This window comes from Podarcis filfolensis (assembly GCF_964270895.1).
Source record: "Podarcis filfolensis genome assembly, chromosome: 1".
NCBI classification, from domain to species: Eukaryota; Metazoa; Chordata; class Lepidosauria; order Squamata; family Lacertidae; genus Podarcis; species Podarcis filfolensis.
Window position 1 is genome coordinate 15,757,061 of NC_139604.1, and position 18,826 is coordinate 15,775,886.

At 42.6% G+C, this 18,826-nt stretch overlaps 1 protein-coding gene and 1 long non-coding RNA gene across 2 annotated transcripts in view; one reads left to right on the top strand and one right to left on the bottom strand.

Moving 5' to 3' along the window:
* Positions 1-18,826, bottom strand: part of DNAH7 (dynein axonemal heavy chain 7) — a 149,559-nt gene that overhangs the window by 79,519 nt on the left and 51,214 nt on the right. Inside the window, exons 21-32 of the mRNA XM_083625443.1 lie at positions 17,206-17,346; positions 15,182-15,394; positions 14,354-14,463; positions 12,471-12,639; positions 12,103-12,205; positions 11,883-12,010; positions 9,283-9,495; positions 8,040-8,138; positions 5,864-6,112; positions 4,461-4,610; positions 3,229-3,411; positions 180-356 (exon numbers count right to left, since the gene is read on the bottom strand). Of these exons, the coding sequence (XP_083481569.1) occupies positions 180-356; positions 3,229-3,411; positions 4,461-4,610; positions 5,864-6,112; positions 8,040-8,138; positions 9,283-9,495; positions 11,883-12,010; positions 12,103-12,205; positions 12,471-12,639; positions 14,354-14,463; positions 15,182-15,394; positions 17,206-17,346 (1,935 nt within the window). The remainder of the gene's footprint in view (positions 1-179; positions 357-3,228; positions 3,412-4,460; positions 4,611-5,863; positions 6,113-8,039; positions 8,139-9,282; positions 9,496-11,882; positions 12,011-12,102; positions 12,206-12,470; positions 12,640-14,353; positions 14,464-15,181; positions 15,395-17,205; positions 17,347-18,826) is intronic.
* Positions 1-18,826, top strand: part of LOC310743423 — a 126,992-nt gene that overhangs the window by 17,420 nt on the left and 90,746 nt on the right. The window lies entirely within an intron of this gene.

Genomic DNA, 18,826 nt, shown 5'->3' on the forward strand with positions numbered 1-18,826 from the left:
TCAGCCCGCTGCAAAGAATGCACCAAACAATTCCCTCCCTCCCTTGGTTCCACACCTAAATATCCAAATTTTGAAGGGGGAGGGGGAGTTCTTGTGACCATAATTAAAGCATTCATGCTTCTGTACTGACACACTCCAGGAAGGCAATTTCCATTTCATTAAATCCATGCTTAGCTCACCTTTGTACACTTTCTAATAAACTCAACAGAAAGCGGGACTATCCTGTCAAACAAGCCTGTTATAAACTCTTTATGTAGAGGTGTGACGGTGGGAGGCATCAGATGTAGCCAGGATAGCATCACGGGTCTCCAACCTAGCATTTGTGGCTCCATATAGACCATGCCACATCTGGAAACCTGCAAAAGGAGGATACCTTTACATATCTTAAGGCTATAGATAACCCAACCTAACGGAATGCTTACATCTTCATTAAACTTGTGGAAGCTGGCTCGGATAGTCTAGGTCTAACAGAACAAAATGATTGTCAACAATTATATAAATCACAAGTTGACGTATTACATGCCAACAATTTCAGATCTAACCAGTAGCAGTGACACAAGTTCTAGTTTGTGTGTGTGTGTAAATCATAGCTTTCATTTTTTAAACTTCCTTTATTAAAGAAAGAAGGAGAGGGAGAGGGAGCCGACGCCTGAAAACAAAAATAATTTTCTATTAAAAAACTGCAATTAAGAAAAGGCTTCATTCATTTTTCACTAATCCATTATACAAAATCATGGTTGTAGATACCAACTTTAAAAATAAATCAAAAAATCAAACGACAGTTTATAGGAAGACCGGCATTGCAACAAACAAAAATATATCTTTCCAAAAGTGGAAATCAAAATGGACAGGGGACTGGGGTAGAAACTACTTAAAAGAATGAAATCTAACAAGAACTTGGCATGCAGATTCCAAACACATTCGCTCAGAAACGTCCCATTGATTTCAAGGACATTAACTTCCACGAAAAAGCATTTAGGAATTGTTATTTTTAAAACAATGCAACGAGAAAGTTTGCTTTTGGCAGACTAATTGGATAATGATTGTGTTAGTTATCAAAGACCTGCACAAGCTGCCAGTTTGCTGCCAGGCCAAGTTCAACATGTTCCTATTGATATATGCAGCCCTTAACAGCTTGGGACCGGTTTACTTACCCCATAGGTTCCTCTTTGATCTGAGAAACTTGCACTTACAGGTCCCACACAGTATTCCTTATGCATTTGTGAGGAGTTATTATTTTAGCATGGCAGCAGCACCTGTGGTTTGGAGCTCCCTGCTTAATGACATTAGGCAGGCACCTGCTGTTTACTGTTTTACACACCTGCTGAAAACCTTTCTGTTTCAGCAGGCTTTTCCAAATACAGTGGTACCTTGGTTCTCAAACAACTTGGAACCCAAACACTGCAAATCCAGAAGTAAGTGTTCCGGTTTGCGAACCTTTTTCGGAAGCCAAACATGCTCTGTTTTAAGTGTTATGCTTCCGATTTGAGTGTTACACTAAGGTCTGTCTGTTTTTGCTATTTATTTTGCATTTTTGTTTTTGCAGCTCTTTTTTGTTTTGTTTTTGTGACTGTGTGGAACCCAGTTCAGCTACTGATTGGCTGACTGTGTGACTTCAGTACATTGATTATTGCTTTCATTTTATGGATCAATTGTCTCATTAGATAGGAAAATCCATGTTAAACTGCGGTTTTAGGGGTTGTTTTCAAAAGTCTGGAACGGATTAATCCATTTTGCATTACTTCCTATGGGAAAGTGCGCCTTGGTTTTGGAACGCTTTGGTTTTGGAACAGACTTCCGGAACGGATTAAGGTGGAGAACCAAGGTACCACTGTACAAGATTTGGTTACATCTCTTTTTCCATTTGTTATTGTGTTTCGTTGTGGTTTATTTATTTCTAACATTTTAGATATAATTGTTATTAAATTGTCCTGTGAAAAGGCAAAGGGGTTTCGGGAAATGATACATAATGAATTGAAAAGGATGTTTAAACTGATAATTCCTTTTTTAAAAAACCTGAAGCCTTTTTTGCTAGGAATAAGGGGGACAGGTGTCTTGAAAAAGCTGACGAATTTATTTATGCGACAACAGCAGCTAGAACTTTATATGCACATAAATTGAAAGAAGAATAAATTCCAACAAAGGAGGAATGGCCTATGAAACTGACGGATTATTCTGAAATGGTGAAATCAACTGCCAAACTAATAGGACATAATGACAAAGTGTTTAAGAAGGAATGGAGACCACTCGTGGATTATCTATCAATTTATTACCAATATATGAAGTCGCAGGCAAGATCTGAAATATAAGCAGTGGGTTACTGAAAGATCTAACAATAACAGGGTTTAGATTAAAAAAAAAGGGTTATAAAACTGCTAAGGCAAAAAGGGGCAAAAAACAAACACCAGAAACGGAGGGGTGGGAAGTCAAGAATTTTGTGCTGGAAAAAGAATTGTATATGCCGATAAATATTTTGGAATATTTTTGGATATTGAATAAAAATGATATAAAAATAATAATTGTCCTTAAATGTTTCAGTATGCTTTTATTTTATTTTTAGTGTTTTACTGTTTTTATTGCAGGTAAATTTGCCAGTGCAGATCAGGAAGTAAAGAAATGAGAAAGTTACTGTATTTTTCGCTCTATAGGACGCACTTTTTCTCCTCCAAAAATTAAGGGGAAATGTGTGTGCGTCCTATGGAGCGAATGCAGGCTCCTTGGCTTCAGCTATAGCAATGCGAAGCCTCCGAAGCACAGAGGGAGTGCTCCCTCCATGCTCCTTGGCTTCGCGTTGCTTTCGCTGAAGCCTGGAAAGCGAGAGGGGTCGGTGCGCACCAACCCCTCTCGCTCTCCAGGCTTCAGGGATAGCCACCTGAAGCCTTCGGAGCGCAGTGTGAGTTCCTGCTGCGTTCCACAGGGTTCAGGTTCCTTTTGCTGAAGCCAGGAGAGTCTTGCTGGCTTCAGCAGAGAGGGAGAGCTGCACAGTGCCCCTTCAGCCAAGCGAGAGGAGAAATGGAAGGGGCTCCATTTCTCCTGCCGCTTCGCTGAAGGGGTGCTGAGCAGAGAGGGGGAGAATTTTTTTTCTTGTTCTCCCCCTCTAAAACAAGGTGCGTCCTATGGTCCAGTGCGTCCTATAGAGCGAAAAATACGGTATTTTTTTTCCGCTGCTGTGGGATGGTCACAACCCTAATGTCATCGAAAAGCAACCTTCCGAATGCGCCAACTTACAGTAGCAGGAGAAGCAACTTCCAGGTCCATTGGTTCAAAAATAAGGCTCATCTGTTGCGACATCTGAATGATCTCACCACTCATCAGACACAGTTTCTTGTTATCATCCAGCACGGTATTCATATTCTCAATCCACACGGCATCCACAGGCCCATCAAAAATAAGCCACTTCCTGTCAGGTGTCTGGGGGGAGGGAACAAAGTTTTAGTACAAATAATGTTAAGAATTGGTAAGGTGAGCAAAAAGACCTCCTTAGAAGAGGTCTTCTTCTGTTTCCCTCACACAGGAGAGAATGTGCTGCAGCACATATCAGCATCGAAAAACGAAGAACTATTTTATTTAAATGCAGACAAGTGTAACCAATAATCAATAATAATAATACAGTGGATGCTCAGGTTGTGAACGTGATCCATGTTCCACGTTCGCAACCCGCAGTGTCCGCAACCCACAGCGCTGCGTCTGCACATGCGCGGGTCACGGTTTGGCGCTTCTGTGCATGCGCAAAGCGCGATTTAGCGCTTCTGCACAAGAGCCAAAACCCAGAAGTAACCCGTTCTGGTATTTCCGGGTTCGGCGTGGTGCGCAACTCAAAATCGCACAACCCGAAGCGTCTGTAACCCAAGGTATGACTGTAATAATAATAATTTATAATAATTTATTACTTATACCCCGCCCATCTGGCCGGGCCTCCCCAGCCACTCTGGGCGGCTCCCAACAGAATATTAAAAACACGATAAAACATCAGTCATTAAAAACGTCCCTAAACAGGGCTGCCTTCAGATGTTTTCTAAAAGTCAGAAAGTTGTTTATTTCCTTGAAATCTGGTGGGAGGGCTTTCCACAGGGCAGGCACCACTACCGAGAAGGCCCTCTGCCTGGTTCCCTGAAACCTCACTTCTAGCAGGGAGGGAACCACCAGAAGGCCCTTGGTGCTGAATTTGTCAATTATGATGCCTTCAGTTGGTGACAATTCTAACCCTTCCCTACCATATGACCACTGAAGCGGCACAAACCCCACACAGGACCAGGGTCTTTTATGCCTTCAGAGCACAGTTTGGCTCCTCCTTTTATTCTAGACATTGTTTACATAAAATCAAAAGGGACCCAAGGGTCATCTAGTCCAACCCCCGCAATGCAGGAATCTCAGCTAAAGCATCCATGACAGATGGCCATCTAACCTATGCTTTAAAACTATGTATATGCTGAAATATTTTAATCTTGTCGAATACTTACAGCTGAAGAGGCAAAGGCCCTAAAGCTCACGGCCAGAATGCCATCTGACCACTCGTGGGAGACGGGATCGAATTGTCCGTACAGTTGCCCCATAGTTATAGCTTTGGGGTTGATAACAGTGATCTGAACTTTATTTTCCTCCATCAGCCCCTGAGTACACATAGGGAATTGCATTTGATAAATCAGTGGTGCATTTAATTCATCAATACACATCTCTCTTATCCATACCTACATTTATATCTACTGTATGTGAATCTACATGTTATCTTTCAATATATCCAGATAGACGCACCTACACACACACATATTTGCCCTATACAGATGGATGGTTTGGCCATTCATGGCAACATAGCAAATGGAGGGGATTACGATCCTGCCTCCAACATGCATGTGATGTTCTTCTTGGCCAGAAAACAGTACCTCAGTTTTTTAACGTCTCCATTGACGAACGTTTCGATTTTCAAACGCCAAAAACCCAGAAGTAAATGCTTCAGTTTTCAAACACACCTCAGAAGTCGAACGGCTTCCACTGAGGGTATATCTTATTTTTCTAAATTCTCTGTATTAAATTTGCAGGCTGCCCTTTGTGCCTCGGTTTTCAAACGTTTTGGAACTCGAACGGTCTTCCGGAACAGATTACGTTTGAAAACCGAGGTACCACTGTACTTTGCCAAGAAGTGTCAAGTCCTGCCACAGTGCCATCCCCTTCACAGCCTCCCCTTTCTCCTGCCAGAAATGGGAGCAGTGGGAGGAGGACTTGCTGGGAGGGGAGAAAATATCAAGTGCTCAAGGTATAGGCCTTCTCGCATGTAATGAACGAGAGGCGCTTGCTGTTATGAGCATCTCTTTTCATTCCTTGCAGCATCCTATCATTCTAGCTGCTTAGGCGAATGCCATTAGCAGCAGAGTATGGACCGACAAAGGGATGCGGGTGGCGCTGTGGGTTAAACCACAGAGCCTAGGACTTGCCGATCAGAAGGTCGGCGGTTCGAATCCCCGCAACGGGGTGAGCTCCCGTTGTTCGGTCCCCGCTCCTGCCAACCTAGCAGTTCGAAAGCACGTCAAAGTGCAAGTAGATAAATAGGTACCGCTCTGGTGGGAAGGTAAACGGCGTTTCCATGCGCTGCTCTAATTCGCCAGAAGCAGCTTAGTCATGCTGGCCACATGACCCGGAAGCTGTACGCCGGCTCCCTTGGCCAATAAAGCGAGATGAGCGCCGCAACCCCAGAGTCGGTCACGACTGGACCTAATGGTCAAGGGTCCCTTTACCTTATGGACAGGCAAGACATATTTTCTGAGGGAAATGAAAGATCAGGCCGGATGTGAGAAAAAGTTGACAAGGTGACACAATATGTCACTTTGCTGTTTTTAGGACACAATGCCTTCTGGAAACATTTGTTTACTTTTTCACACAGGTCCCCCAAAGCAGCTGCCAAAACCCGATACGCAGATGTCTTTCCACCAAAGGGCTCTCCGACGATCATGAAACCATGCCGCACAATCATCATTTCAAAGATCTGCAAAATTTTCTCGGAAAAGAACGGCGTCATCTGTAAATTCATTTCTTCGCAGTTTATCTTGATGGCTTCCAGGATGTCATTGTAATCTGGTTTTGGCAACTTCACACCAGGAAACAAATCTGAAGTGATGCCCTGTCAAAAATGAATTACAAGGTATTTTAACCATGACTACAGCAAGCAGTCTCTGGGTCTTCTCTGAATTATCTCCTGTCCCCAAAAAAGGCCCTTTAAACTAGCAATGCGATCACATTTCTATAAAACATAGTGTCTCTGTTTTACGTTCTATAAAACAGTGTCTCCGAAAAATTTTACACATCACCTGGGAAGACAGGTGAACTAATGCCAGTGTACTGGAAGAAGCAAAGATCACCAGTGTCAAAGTGATGATTCTTCAACATTAACTTTGTTGGACTGGTCATGTTGTGTAGATGCCTGATTATCGTCTCCCCAAAGCAACTAATCTATTCAGAACTTTAAAATGGAAAGCATAATGCCATTGTTCAACGTAAGAGGTTCAAAGACTCTCTCAAGGCAAATCTAACAAAATGTAGTATAAACACTGACAACTGGGAAACACTGGCACCTGCGAGCGCTCCAATTCGAGAACAGTCTTTACCAAAGGTGTCATGGGTTTTGAAGATGCTCAAACTCAGGACGAAAGGGAGAAACGCACTAAGAGGAAGGCACACTTGGCAAACCCTCACCGTGATCAACTCCCACCCGGAAACCTTGTTTACACTGTGGAAGGATGTGTGGATCCAGAATTGGCTTCCACAGTCACTTACAGACTCATTGTTAAGACCGTGTTCATGGGAGACAATCTTACTCAACTGCAAGTGATCGCCATAGAAGATAAAACATAGCTGTCAGTCAAGAGTCCCAGTAAAGTGTTATTTACTCAATGCAATGAGAACCGGGTGGCAGCCACAACTCTGCCAGGCCTGTCCACATGATGTCCACACACACATGAGTAAGCCTGCCAAACATGTCTAGGCTTGACCCTCACCCTGCACACACACAACCAGTTCACAGGAAGTGAGTAAATGTGTTTGGCAAGCCCTACGGCAGCAGTCTTGCCAACCCGTGGATATCGTGGGAGGCAGAGGCAGATTGGCAATGGGAGCAGGGTCAGTGCACATGGCCTTGCAGTCTTCTTCTCCATCAACCTAGCAGTTTGAAAGCACGTCAAAGTGCAAGTAGATAAATAGGTACCGCTCCAGCGGGAAGGTAAACGGCATTTCCGTGCGCTGCTCTGGTTCGCCAGAAGCGGCTTAGTCATGCTGGCCACATGACCCGGAAGCTGTATGCCGGCTCCCTCGGCCAATAAAGCGAGATGAGCGCCGCAACCCCAGAGTCGGCCACGACTGGACCTAATGGTCAGGGGTCACTTTACCTTTACCTTACCATTCATGAATGTTTGGGCTCATGGCTTTTGTGGTCAACATCCACATTTTCCCCACTGTAGCAAAAACGTTTACTTCAGAGCTGCATCCTGGGCTTTTGTATGCAGATGGAACAGAATCATGATGCCTGAAAACAGCTGATGACACTTGCATGTGTGATGTTCCCATTCCCAAAGCTGGAGTTATACCAGCTATCTTGTCAGCTTTGGGGGATTTATTTCATTTTTTAATTATTATTATTATTGGAATAACTGTATTGTTCTTTGCACCTACTGAAATCTATAGTGCTTGTAGATTTGGAGGAAAGAGGTAGAGAATAAATTCTGCATGTAGATGGTCCAATCTCCAGCAACTACAGCTAGGACTGGGAGACCTGTCTCAATTTCTACACCGCTTAGAAATTCTGAATGTTAAGCGGCATATAAATACCTAAAAATCAATAAGCATAATAAAACCTGGAGAACCGATGTCAGTCATTGTAGAAAATCATGTGCTGGATGGATCAATGATCTGACTTGCTTATGAGGTGTTTTCCTATGTTTCTAGATTTGTCTATAGCTTCAGGTTGCAATACGCTCATAAATCTCATCCATGTATAGGTTTTGGTATGTATCGCTTATCTCTTGATCTTGAATAATGTAATCAAAGACCCTTACGTCAAAAAGTGGTAGATCGTGGGATAAAAACTTAGGCAAATTTACATCTATAATGGATCTAAGCAGCAAAATTTCTTCATTTTCATCTGGATACTTCAGCTGCAAAAAAGGGACACAGTTAATTTGAGAGTCAAAATTTTCGTTTCAAATTTACCTATAACATAAAATAAAATGTATGTCAACGTTTTACACATTATCACTGTTTCCTCTACCTGTGCCCGATTTGCAGTTTTTAGGGGAACTGACAGGTTCCAGACAGATGTGAACAATTTAAACTTTCAGAGCAGCTTTATAACACAAAACTCTGATCTTATTATGCTGCCAGACAAAGTTCACATCTAAAGGTCTAGTGGGAAATGCTACTATGAGTTTTGGATTAAAACTCCTGCTGATTTCTTGCATGGTAGGATATGGGCAAACTGGATCAAAAATAAACATGCTTTCATTGAGAAAACAAGTGAATCTGCAATGATCTTAGCAGCAATCTGTTGCAGAACCCATATTGTTCTAATAAATGTACATCAGTAGTCACTGGCCAGGTTTAGATAAACTTTGGTCCAATATTTAGTCACCTCCAGGATCTGTTCCTGGGTCATTATTCTGGCTCCTCAGCTTATCTTGCACTAGACTTCCATGATTAAGATATAACAGAGAACTCTGGTTTAATTGTGCAGTGCTTAGATTATTGTACACTGCTCAGAGAGCTGTTTGCTTAAGTGGTTTATAAACCTCCCAAATAAATACAGTGGTACCTTGGTTCTTGAATGGCTTAATTGTCAAACAAATCAGAACAAAACACTGCAAACCCAGAAGTAAGTGTTCCAGTTTGTGAACTTTTTTTTTAAGTTGAACATCCGACACGGCTTCCACTTGAGTGCAGAAAACTCCTGCAACCAATCGGAAGCCGCACCTTGGTTTTCAAACAGTTTCGGGAGTCGAATGGACTCCCGGAACGGATTAAGTTCAAGAACCAAGGTACCACTGTAAATGCAAATCAGGAATGAAGCACCAAAGAAGGACGTCACGTCCAACCTGACTTCCGGTACAAAACTAGAAGTTGCATCAGAGCCCCACTTTGTGGGAGCTGAGCCCCCCCACAAAAAAAATTGTGGGCCCCCAGGGCAACAGTGGCAGCATATACACACAGAAGACCCTATACTCAATTCAGCTCAAGTAAGAAGCACAGATTTTGCTTCTAGTGATTCTAAATCAAGACCATGAAAAAGGGGCACATGTTTCCCACCTTCAGATTTCCAGCTGCTGTGAGCACCGACTTCACGGCTCTCATTCCGTAATCATAGTGGTGCTGGGAAGACAACTGCTCCGAACACAGGCGATAGGTAGCTACAATTTTCACCGACAGAGGCCGAGCGGTAACAAACCCACAGGAGTACAGGACAATTTCAGCAATCATGGCGTAATCAGGTACCATCATTGCCACGGTTCGAAACAGGGCCTATTAAGCAAGGATTGACAGGCAGATTAACCGCAGAGCTAAATTTCATTATCAGTATGCAAACCGTTCCCCAGATTGGTAAAGACAGCTACTGTCCAAACAGTCCCCCAAAATAAAGGATACTAAATAAAACTGGGGGGGGGGAATCCTGAAAGCTTTCAAATACCTGGAGGGCACCACACTGGCATATATCCTATGATTATTATTTTTGGAGTATATGATGGGTTTAAAGGAGTATATGAATCATTTTCTGTTATTTGTTCTGTCATTTGCCTTGCTTTCCCATTCATTCCCCCCCCAAAAAAAACCCCAAACAGGCAGCCTTTGATGAGGCCCTAAGCTACTGAAAGGGCCCTTTATATGTCCAGCTGTCCTTTGTCAACAACAAATTGTCACTGTTTTTGTGTGTTGAATATATGCTATATGGTAATTTATGGACCTAAAAAGGTAAAGGACCCCTGACAGTTAAGTCCAGTCGCAGATGACTCTGGGGTTGCGGCGCTGATCTCGTTTTACAGGTTGAGGGAGCCGGTGTTTGTCCGCAGACAGTTTTTCCAGGTCATGTGGCCAGCATGACTAAGCCGCTTCTGGCAAACCAGAGCAGCACACGGAAACGCTGTTTACCTTCCCGCCGGAGCGGTACCTAATTATCTACTTGCACTAGTGTGCTTTCGAACTGCTAGGTTGGCAGGAGCTGGGACAGAGCAACAGGAGCTCACCCTGTCGCAGGGATTCGAACCGCCGACCTTCTGATCGGCAAGCCTGAGAGGCTCAGCGGTTTAGACCACAGCGCCACCCGCTGCCCCTTTATTGACTTAATAGGTATCTAAAGCCATTTTATTTATATTTTAGAGACGTATATCCAGTTTTTTCCTTTAATTTTTTTTGGGGGGGCCCCAAGAGAGTGGGGCCGCAAGCTATAGCTTGTTTAGCTTATACATAAATCCGGCACAGCAAAGGCCACAGTCCTCGGAAACAATATGCCTCTTCCGGGCATGTGCATACAGAGGAAGGTTAGTGTGTTGGGAACAACCATTTAGAAGTCCAGAAGAAGAACCTAAGAAAGGATCAAAGGGACCACACAAAGCTCTGAGATAGCAATTGCAGGATGCCCCTATGTGGCAGCGACAGTAGCAGCTGTTGTCCTTCCCTCTAGCTGGTACAACTTCGGCCAGCACCTGTTTACTGGGATACAGCTTCATCACCACCACTGCAACTGACTTCCCTCTGCTCACTCAGTGATAACACTTTTATTCTTCACATTGTGAATGAGTTACCTCCTAGTGGCGCAGCAATAAAACTGCTAGCACATTTGCAAAGCTAAGCAGGCTCTGGTATGGTTTCAAATTGGATAGGGAACTGCGCGTTGAGATTCCTGCATTGCAGTGGGTTTGACAAGATGATCCTCGGGATCCCTTCCAAGTCTACAATTCTATTGTTCTTTCATGAAACAATTTGAAAAGGGCAAAAGGGGCGCCTACAGAAGCCTGTCCCTCAATGTTAGCTGGGGCTTACTCATTCATTCAGCCTTTATTGACATAATTAGACAATAAAATCATTAAATACCATCCATAAAATATTGGTAATCCAGACATTAAAGGTAAAGGGTCCAGATTCAAACCGCTGACCTTCTGATTGGCAAGTCCTAGGCTCTGTGGTTTAACCCACAGCGCCACCCGCATCCCAATCCAGACATACTAAACACTTAAAAGCCACAATAGTAAAGGTAAAGGGACCCCTGACCGTTAGGTCCAGTCATGGCCAACTCTAGGGTTGCGGCACTCATCTCGCTTTATTCGCCAAGGGAGTCGGCGTACAGCTTCCGGGTCATGTGGCCAGCATGACTAAGCTGCTTCTGGCAAACCAGAACAGCACATGGAAACACCGTTTACCTTTCCACCAAAGCGGTACCTATTTATCTACTTGCACTTTGACGTGCTTTCGAACTGCTAGGTTGGCAGGAGCAGGGACCGAACAACGGGAGCTCACCCCATCGCGGGGATTTGAACCGCCGACCTTCTGATCGGCAAGTCCTAGGCTCTGTGGTTTAACCCACAGCGCCACCCTCATCCCAAAAGCCACAATAACCAACATTAAGTAAAATTAAGTAGTTTTAAATTTGACTTTAAAGATCTCGGATAAATATACTGAGACCATCTCAGTAGTTTCAGGAATACCATCCCTCAGCAGATATCGCATTACAATTCTTTCCAAGTAGATAATTAAGGTTCAAAGGAGTTGCCAGTGGGTCTCTCTGAAGAGTGTCGAAGAGAGGGCCGTCCAAAATTATGTGATGTATGTTGTACCTGATGCATTCATACCACAAGTCTATTCTGGAAGGCTGTTTTCTTGGAACCTAGTGAGCTCGTGCTACTGCTACTGGGTACCTTGAGGTTGTCTGGAAGTTCTGATCGCCCAGCATAGCCAGGATTCATAGTTATGAAGACGGCACATGTGGGGTTAAGTTTCAGCTCAGTGCCTTCAAACACCAGCAAGTCACAGCCAGAGTTGATGCCTACGGACAGAGAGAAAGAGGCATCATTTTAATTGCAGCTGGAACGGGTTTTATCTTAACGCGGCAGAGATAACGAAACAAAAAAAGAGCACCTCTCTGGATAGTAAGAATTTGCTGAGCCACAACAGAAAGTACTTCCAAGTCAATTCTGTTGAATTCATCGAAGCAGGCCCAGGCTCCGCAGGAAAGCAAACCCTAGAGAGGGACAAAAAATAAATTTAAAAAATTCATGGTTCAGGTCCAGTACATATCGATTTTCAGTTTAAAAAATAATGAGGAACTCCCTTGGGAAGAAAGCAGTAGGTGTTTCATTCATTCTCGTCCGACTCTTTAGAACTTGTTCAAACACAAATACCGGTATTTGTACAAAGAACCCATGCTTCCTACGAGAGCATGTCTGTCGTTGCCATTAAAATGCTTTGGTTCTTAATTCTAAATGTTTGCCGATATTCATTTGCACCTTAAAGAATTTCCCCAGGGCGAGGTAATCCAGTCCATCAGAGCAATTGAAAACCACACATTGCTTGGCGACAGCCTTTGCCAAGTCCTTTGTCGTCTCGGTTTTGCCAGTTCCTGCAGGGCCTTCAGGGGCACCGCCAAGGTGAAGGTGGAGGGCACCAAATAGAGTTCTGAAATTAGAGGGAGGAGGATTTTTTTTAAAAAAAGGCACAAGTTACGGAAATGTCTGTCACATTATTTCTGGTTTTTATTTTATTTTTTGTGTGTATAATTTTTATTAGGTTTTCTATCTTACTATTAGAATTTGTATTAGAATTTGTAGAATTAGTATTTGACATTAAACAACCTTAAAATGTCAAGGACTTCCCTTCTTCTCTTTCCATGGTTCAGTTTGCATATCATAAATCCCTTCATATTTTACATAAACTAAACCATTAAGTTTTCCATTATTACATCCATCAAAACTTGTTTACACTGTTGAATTTATCTTAATGCTGCCAACGTTTTCAAGTGTACACAGTTTCCCCCCATATATTCAATAAATATTTTCCAATCTTCTTTAAATGTTCTTCTTGTTGTCTTATTTTATATTCAGGTAGGTAGCCGTGTTGGTCTGATGCAGTAAAAAACAAAAACAAAAAACTTGTCCAGTAGTACCTTAGAGACCAACTAAGGCGCTACTGGACAATTTTCTTATTTTATACGTTAGGTTGGCAAGCTGCACATATTCCATCAGTTTTAAGTTGCCGTTCTTCTTTAATTGGGACCTCGCTCGTTTTCCATTTTGGGTCCAACAAAACACAGGCCACAGTAGTGGCATACATTAATAGGCTTTTTTGACATCTGAATTATCCACCCAAAAAGGACTCTGGTCTTTCCCTTCAAAGAATAACATGCTGTCAACTTCAGATTGTTCTTCCAAAGTTTCCCTGAAAGATTGAAATCTATGTTATATCCTATATCTATTGCTAAGAGGCTTTGTCAAGCTCATCTTTTGTTTCCCAATCTAATAACAGATTGTGCATTTTAGATAAAAGTTTTTCTTTGTTTTGTAGAAGTCCTTTTTCAAATTGTGAGCTTTGGTCCGAAAAACCACACATTATTTTTGGTTTTTATATCAGGTCCTAAACATTTATGCCAGAATATATGTCTATTTTGCCAAAATATACCCTGGGCCAGTGCAGAGAAAGCTTTGCCACGTTGATCTGTGCTCTGGTAAGCTTCCTGTTTGAGTTACTCTAAGGCATTCTGAGTGAGGCCACCCTGGACTCACTGTTGAGTGGCACAGCCAGTTGGCATCATATAACACCAATCCGGAAGAAGCTGGACTGGTTGCGTATACACTTCCATTCACAATTCAAGCTTGGGTGTAGAAGGCTACACTGACATATAAAATCCTGAAAGACTTGGGGACAGAACTACCAAAAACTGTATAGAAACTTATCCATGTACACTACTACAGCCGCATTGAGGCAGTCATTGATGCAAAAGGGGACCAAACCAAGTACTGAGTACATGTGCATGCTTCTACTTTTCAGAGGTCCAATATTGCTCTATTTGCAGTCCTTGTTTTGCTGCTTTCATTTAATATTCCAATTTTCTGAGATTGTTAATTTGGGGTTTTCATCAGCTGTACGCCATGAACATCACAATTATAACAAATAAAGGCTTGAGATATCTCGCTTTGCATGTCATGAGTCTATCTCATATATTAGTTTCACCTTTTAAGTTGAATTACTGAAATAAATGAACTTTTCCACGATATTCTAATTTTCCGAGTTTCACCTGTATGTTGGTATTTTTGTTCTCAACTGCCCAGGGCCGAAAAACGGCAGATTAATAAACGTAAGTGAATAAATAAATATTACCCAAACGGTTTTTTACCTGTAGCATCTATCTGTTAATGGGGTAATAACCAGCCTAGGGGTATTGCCGAGATATTCGTATCCATACCGCAAACCGGCATTGATCATCTTTGTTTGTAGATGCCCCTCCTATGCGGAAAACAACAACCATGAAATGCATGGAATAAGCAGGGGGACGGTGGAGAAATCACATACAGACCACAGTTTCTTTCTAGTTCATCGGCTCCAATGTAGCTCACGAGGGGGGAGATTGGGGAAATCGCTTGATCTAGCAGGTTGTACAGAGGGAAAGCGGGACATTGCATTCCACCCAATACGATTACTATAGTAAGATAGTCGCAGTTATAGGGCACCATGTGCTAATAAATGGGATATCTTATATACGTGTCCTGCTAGCTTTTAGCCAGTTCAAATCTGCTTGGCCGTTGGCTGAGGAAATTAATGCAGGCTCAAAACACTACAATTCTGACAAAATCAGATTAAGGCCACTCAGTTCAAAAGTATATACACTACTCCTTTTTCTTCCCCTTTCAAAAATAGTAATATAAAATCTGGACTTCTAAAGCAATGTGGCCTTTGACTGAATAAGTTTTATATGTGCACCTATTGCAAATTCAAAAGGTGTGCAAGGTGATTGGGGAAAATAATTTTAATTACAAACCATATATGTATACGTATTAGACCTCTTAACTCTCAGTCTATAGGATGACAGGCGAGAGATATCTTTTATCGCCAGCAAAAAAATTCTCGTATTTGTGCATTAATCACTCTGTGTCAGCAAGTTAGCCCAAACAGGGAAACTGCAAACAGAAATCATCTCCTAACGTGATTTAAGGACTTCACTTACCTCCCAGTAGTACCTAAGCTGGCTCAGCCATTCGAAGTCGGTCTCGTCATTGACATGTTTGCTTACTAGACTTGCCAGAACATCCCGAGCATGAACATCGAGCACGACGAGTGCTCCGAGAGTTACTCGATTCTGCTTTGATAACGTTCCTCGCACCAGTGTGACAATGCCATCAATTTGCCCATTGCACTGTTCCAGGTACTTTTCAAGTGCCTGAGAGAGGTTTGGGGAGGGGGAAGGGATCAGACGCAAACAAATTACCGTATTTTTCTGTGTATAAGATTATGTTTTCCCCCAAATTTTTTTAAGTTTAAAATTGGGGGTCGTCTTATACGGAATGTTTAAAATGTTTAGTTCTTAATTTTGGGCTCAAAAAAATAGGGGTCATCTTATACATGGGGTCATCTTATAGACGGAAAAATATGGTACATGTTTAAACATCATCATATCAGCAGAAATGTACAGAGCTCCCCCACCCCCAATACTGCTTCTTTTAAAACTGGCTTCTGGGTTTTCATAAGTTCATATCTGGAAAACCCGTAGACTGTCTCGCCAGAGTGGTGCATGCTCTATCTCCCGCTTGAACTACTACAATGCGCTCTACGTGGGGCTACCTTTGAAGGTGACCCAGAAACTGCAATTAATCCAGGATGCGGCATCTAGACTGGTGACTGGGAGTGTACGCCGGGGCTATATAACACTGGTCCTGAAAGACCTACATTGGTTCCCAGTACATTTCCAAGCACAATTCAAAGTCTTGCTGCTGACCTTTAAAGCCCTAAACGGCCTCAGTCTGGTATACCTGAAGGAGTACTTCCAACCCCATCATTCAGCTCCGAGGACCTTCTGTTGGTTCCCTCACTGCAATAAGTGAGGTTACAGGGAACCAGACAGAGGGCCTTCTCGGTGGTGGCACCCACCCTGTGGAACACCCTCCCATCAGATGTCAAGGAAATAAACAACTATCTGACTTTCCAGGCAGCCCTGTTTAGGGAAGTTTTTAATGTTTGATGTTCTATCGTGTTTTTAATATTCTGTTGGCAGCTGCCTAGAGTGGGTGGGGAGGCCTGGCCAGATGGGTGAGGTATAAGTAATAAAGTAGTAGTAGTAGTAATTTGCAGTTTGTGCAAGTGAGAAAATCAGACATTCTCTTCTGTTTTGCAGGTGCCAGGAGTGCCCCCTTTGCATTAAGAGAACTCCATTCAAAGGCCCTGAGATTCAGCCCCTTGTGCTTGAAGTATAAAGCAACTTCAAAACAACTTAGGAAGCTGGATTAGATCATCCTTGTGGTCCCTTCCAACTCTACAATGCTATTATCCCACAGGTTCAAACATTTTCCTGGGGGGGGGGATAATGGCAGAGCTTTGTATCTATAACACAACCTCAGGGTGATGCAGTTTTTAAAATGAAGTACTGCATATTTGCATGCTACTGTAAAAACAGTTTGGGAATGAGAGAGCCAGCTTTGTTGGTACTGAAATAGACAAATTGATCATTGGGGATTTCTCTTGGTTTTCCATTTTTTTAAACCACATTTTGACATTATTATTTTTGTTTGACATTATTATTTTGTTTGGCTTTTTTGTCTGCACAAAAAATCATCGGAGTTTTAATCACATTTCTCCTAATATAAATTTTATAGATGCAATTTTGACTAATGATATACACATCTTTGCAAGCAATTTCCCATAACATAATGCATTTTGTATGTTCTCTGCTGAATTATTATGAACGTGTCCCCCTAATTTACACATTTCTGTATGCATTATTTGGTAGAAGAGCTGCATTCTAACGTTCAGAGAAGTGCGGATTTCGGATTTCGGTGGAGAGCTGCTTTTCAGTTCCTGTATTGTCCTAGGTAGTGCGAATTAGGTAGGCTTGCATTAAAATACGAGTCAAAGCGAATTTCTCCTGCATCCCTATTTCCCACAAGGCAGTGGAGTTTTCCTTCTCCTAGACAAGCTACCTTCTCAGGCTGGTGAGCCCCATTTTCCCAGATGATGTGGTTAAAAATATATGCTTACCTGCTGGCCATTTTTAATAGCTGTTTGGACCTCCAAGGTCCAGAAAGTCTGGGATACACACAGAACTGTTTGTCCAGGCCAATCCCTTACCCAGTTTATACGGAGAGATTTTGGGTAGGCTTCTATCGCAAAACCAATCACCTGAAGGTAAGGAAATGTGTCAGAGAAAAACCAAGTGGATATGAAAGGAAAGCCCAGATTTACAGCTAGAGGGAAGAAAGCAGTGCTAAAATTCTCGCAGCCTAATCTCTGCCACACAGAGTTATTACCTTGGCACTCCATAATGCCTAAATTGCATCACCCCCTTCGCTCAGCCCGGACACTGAGATCCAGCACCGAGGGCCTTCTGGTGGTTCCCTCATTGCAAGAAGTGAGGTTACAGGGAACCAGACAGAGGGCCTTCTCGGTAGTGGCGCCCGCCCTGTGGAACGCCCTCCCTTCAGATGTGAAAGAAATAAGTAGCTATCTTCTTTTTAAAAGACATCTGAAGGCAGCCCTGTTTAGGGAAGTTTTTAATATTTAATGCTGTGTTGTTTTAAACACTTGATTGGAAGCCGCCCAGAGTGGCTGGGGAAACTCAGCCAGATGGGCGGGGTATAAATAAATTATTATTATTATTATTATTATTATTATTATTATTATTCCTCCCTTCAGCTCAAGCAAGCATCTGAACCAGATCAACATCTTACAAAATGCAAACATGGCGTCCCTTTGCAGCTTGCGCATGGTTCTGAGCACCTGAATTTAAGAAGATTGCTCTCCCTTCACTCTGAGAGGAACAAATCAACTTCCACCTCTAAGTGCACTGGAAGGGTTGTTTGGAAGCCTGTTCTAGCCTTGATTGTACACAAAAGGAGTGCAATCACGTGTTTAAAGATTAGCACGTTCAACGACGCTTTTCAGTCTAAGCATTGAGCCACGAGAATTGGAGTAAAGTGCCCTATAAAAACTACAATAGGGAAGGATGCCGAAAACAGACCAAGAGAGCAAATGAAGTGAGCTTCATCAAAAACAGATTCAGAAAAGAAAGCTGCCAATTGACCATTTTTAATCAGGCTGTATTTATCCTGTGGCACGCTGTCAGCAAACCCCACAGAAATTGTCTTTCATTTGCTATTCTTGCTGCAGCTCCAATAAAACTTCGTTAGCACTGTAGTTTTTGTTTTGTTTTTTTCCTTCACTGTTAACCAATTCATGGGAAATACTACTGGGCTGTAAATTTGTCAGGGGGAGCCACAGTACTTGTGCTCTGATTATCACGTACTAGCAGGATGCATTGATTCAGACTGAGCAACTTCCCCTTCTCCTTTAATGGATAGAGAGCAAATTTTGCACTGTGTATTTCTTCCAAGAGACTTCCTGAAGTCTCTGTTTATGGATCCCTGATTGCCCACAGAGGCCTTGAGCCAGCATAACATAGGGGCTCCTTGAGTCCTCTGCTACACCACACCAACAGCCTCCACTGTGGATCAGGCCCTCTCTGAGTGCAACAGTCCAATTCACATGCATGTAGAGGTGAAACTCAGAAAATTAGAATATCGTGGAAAAGTTCATTTATTTCAGTAATTCAACTTAAAAAGTGAAACTAATATATGAGATAGACTCATGACATGCAACGCGA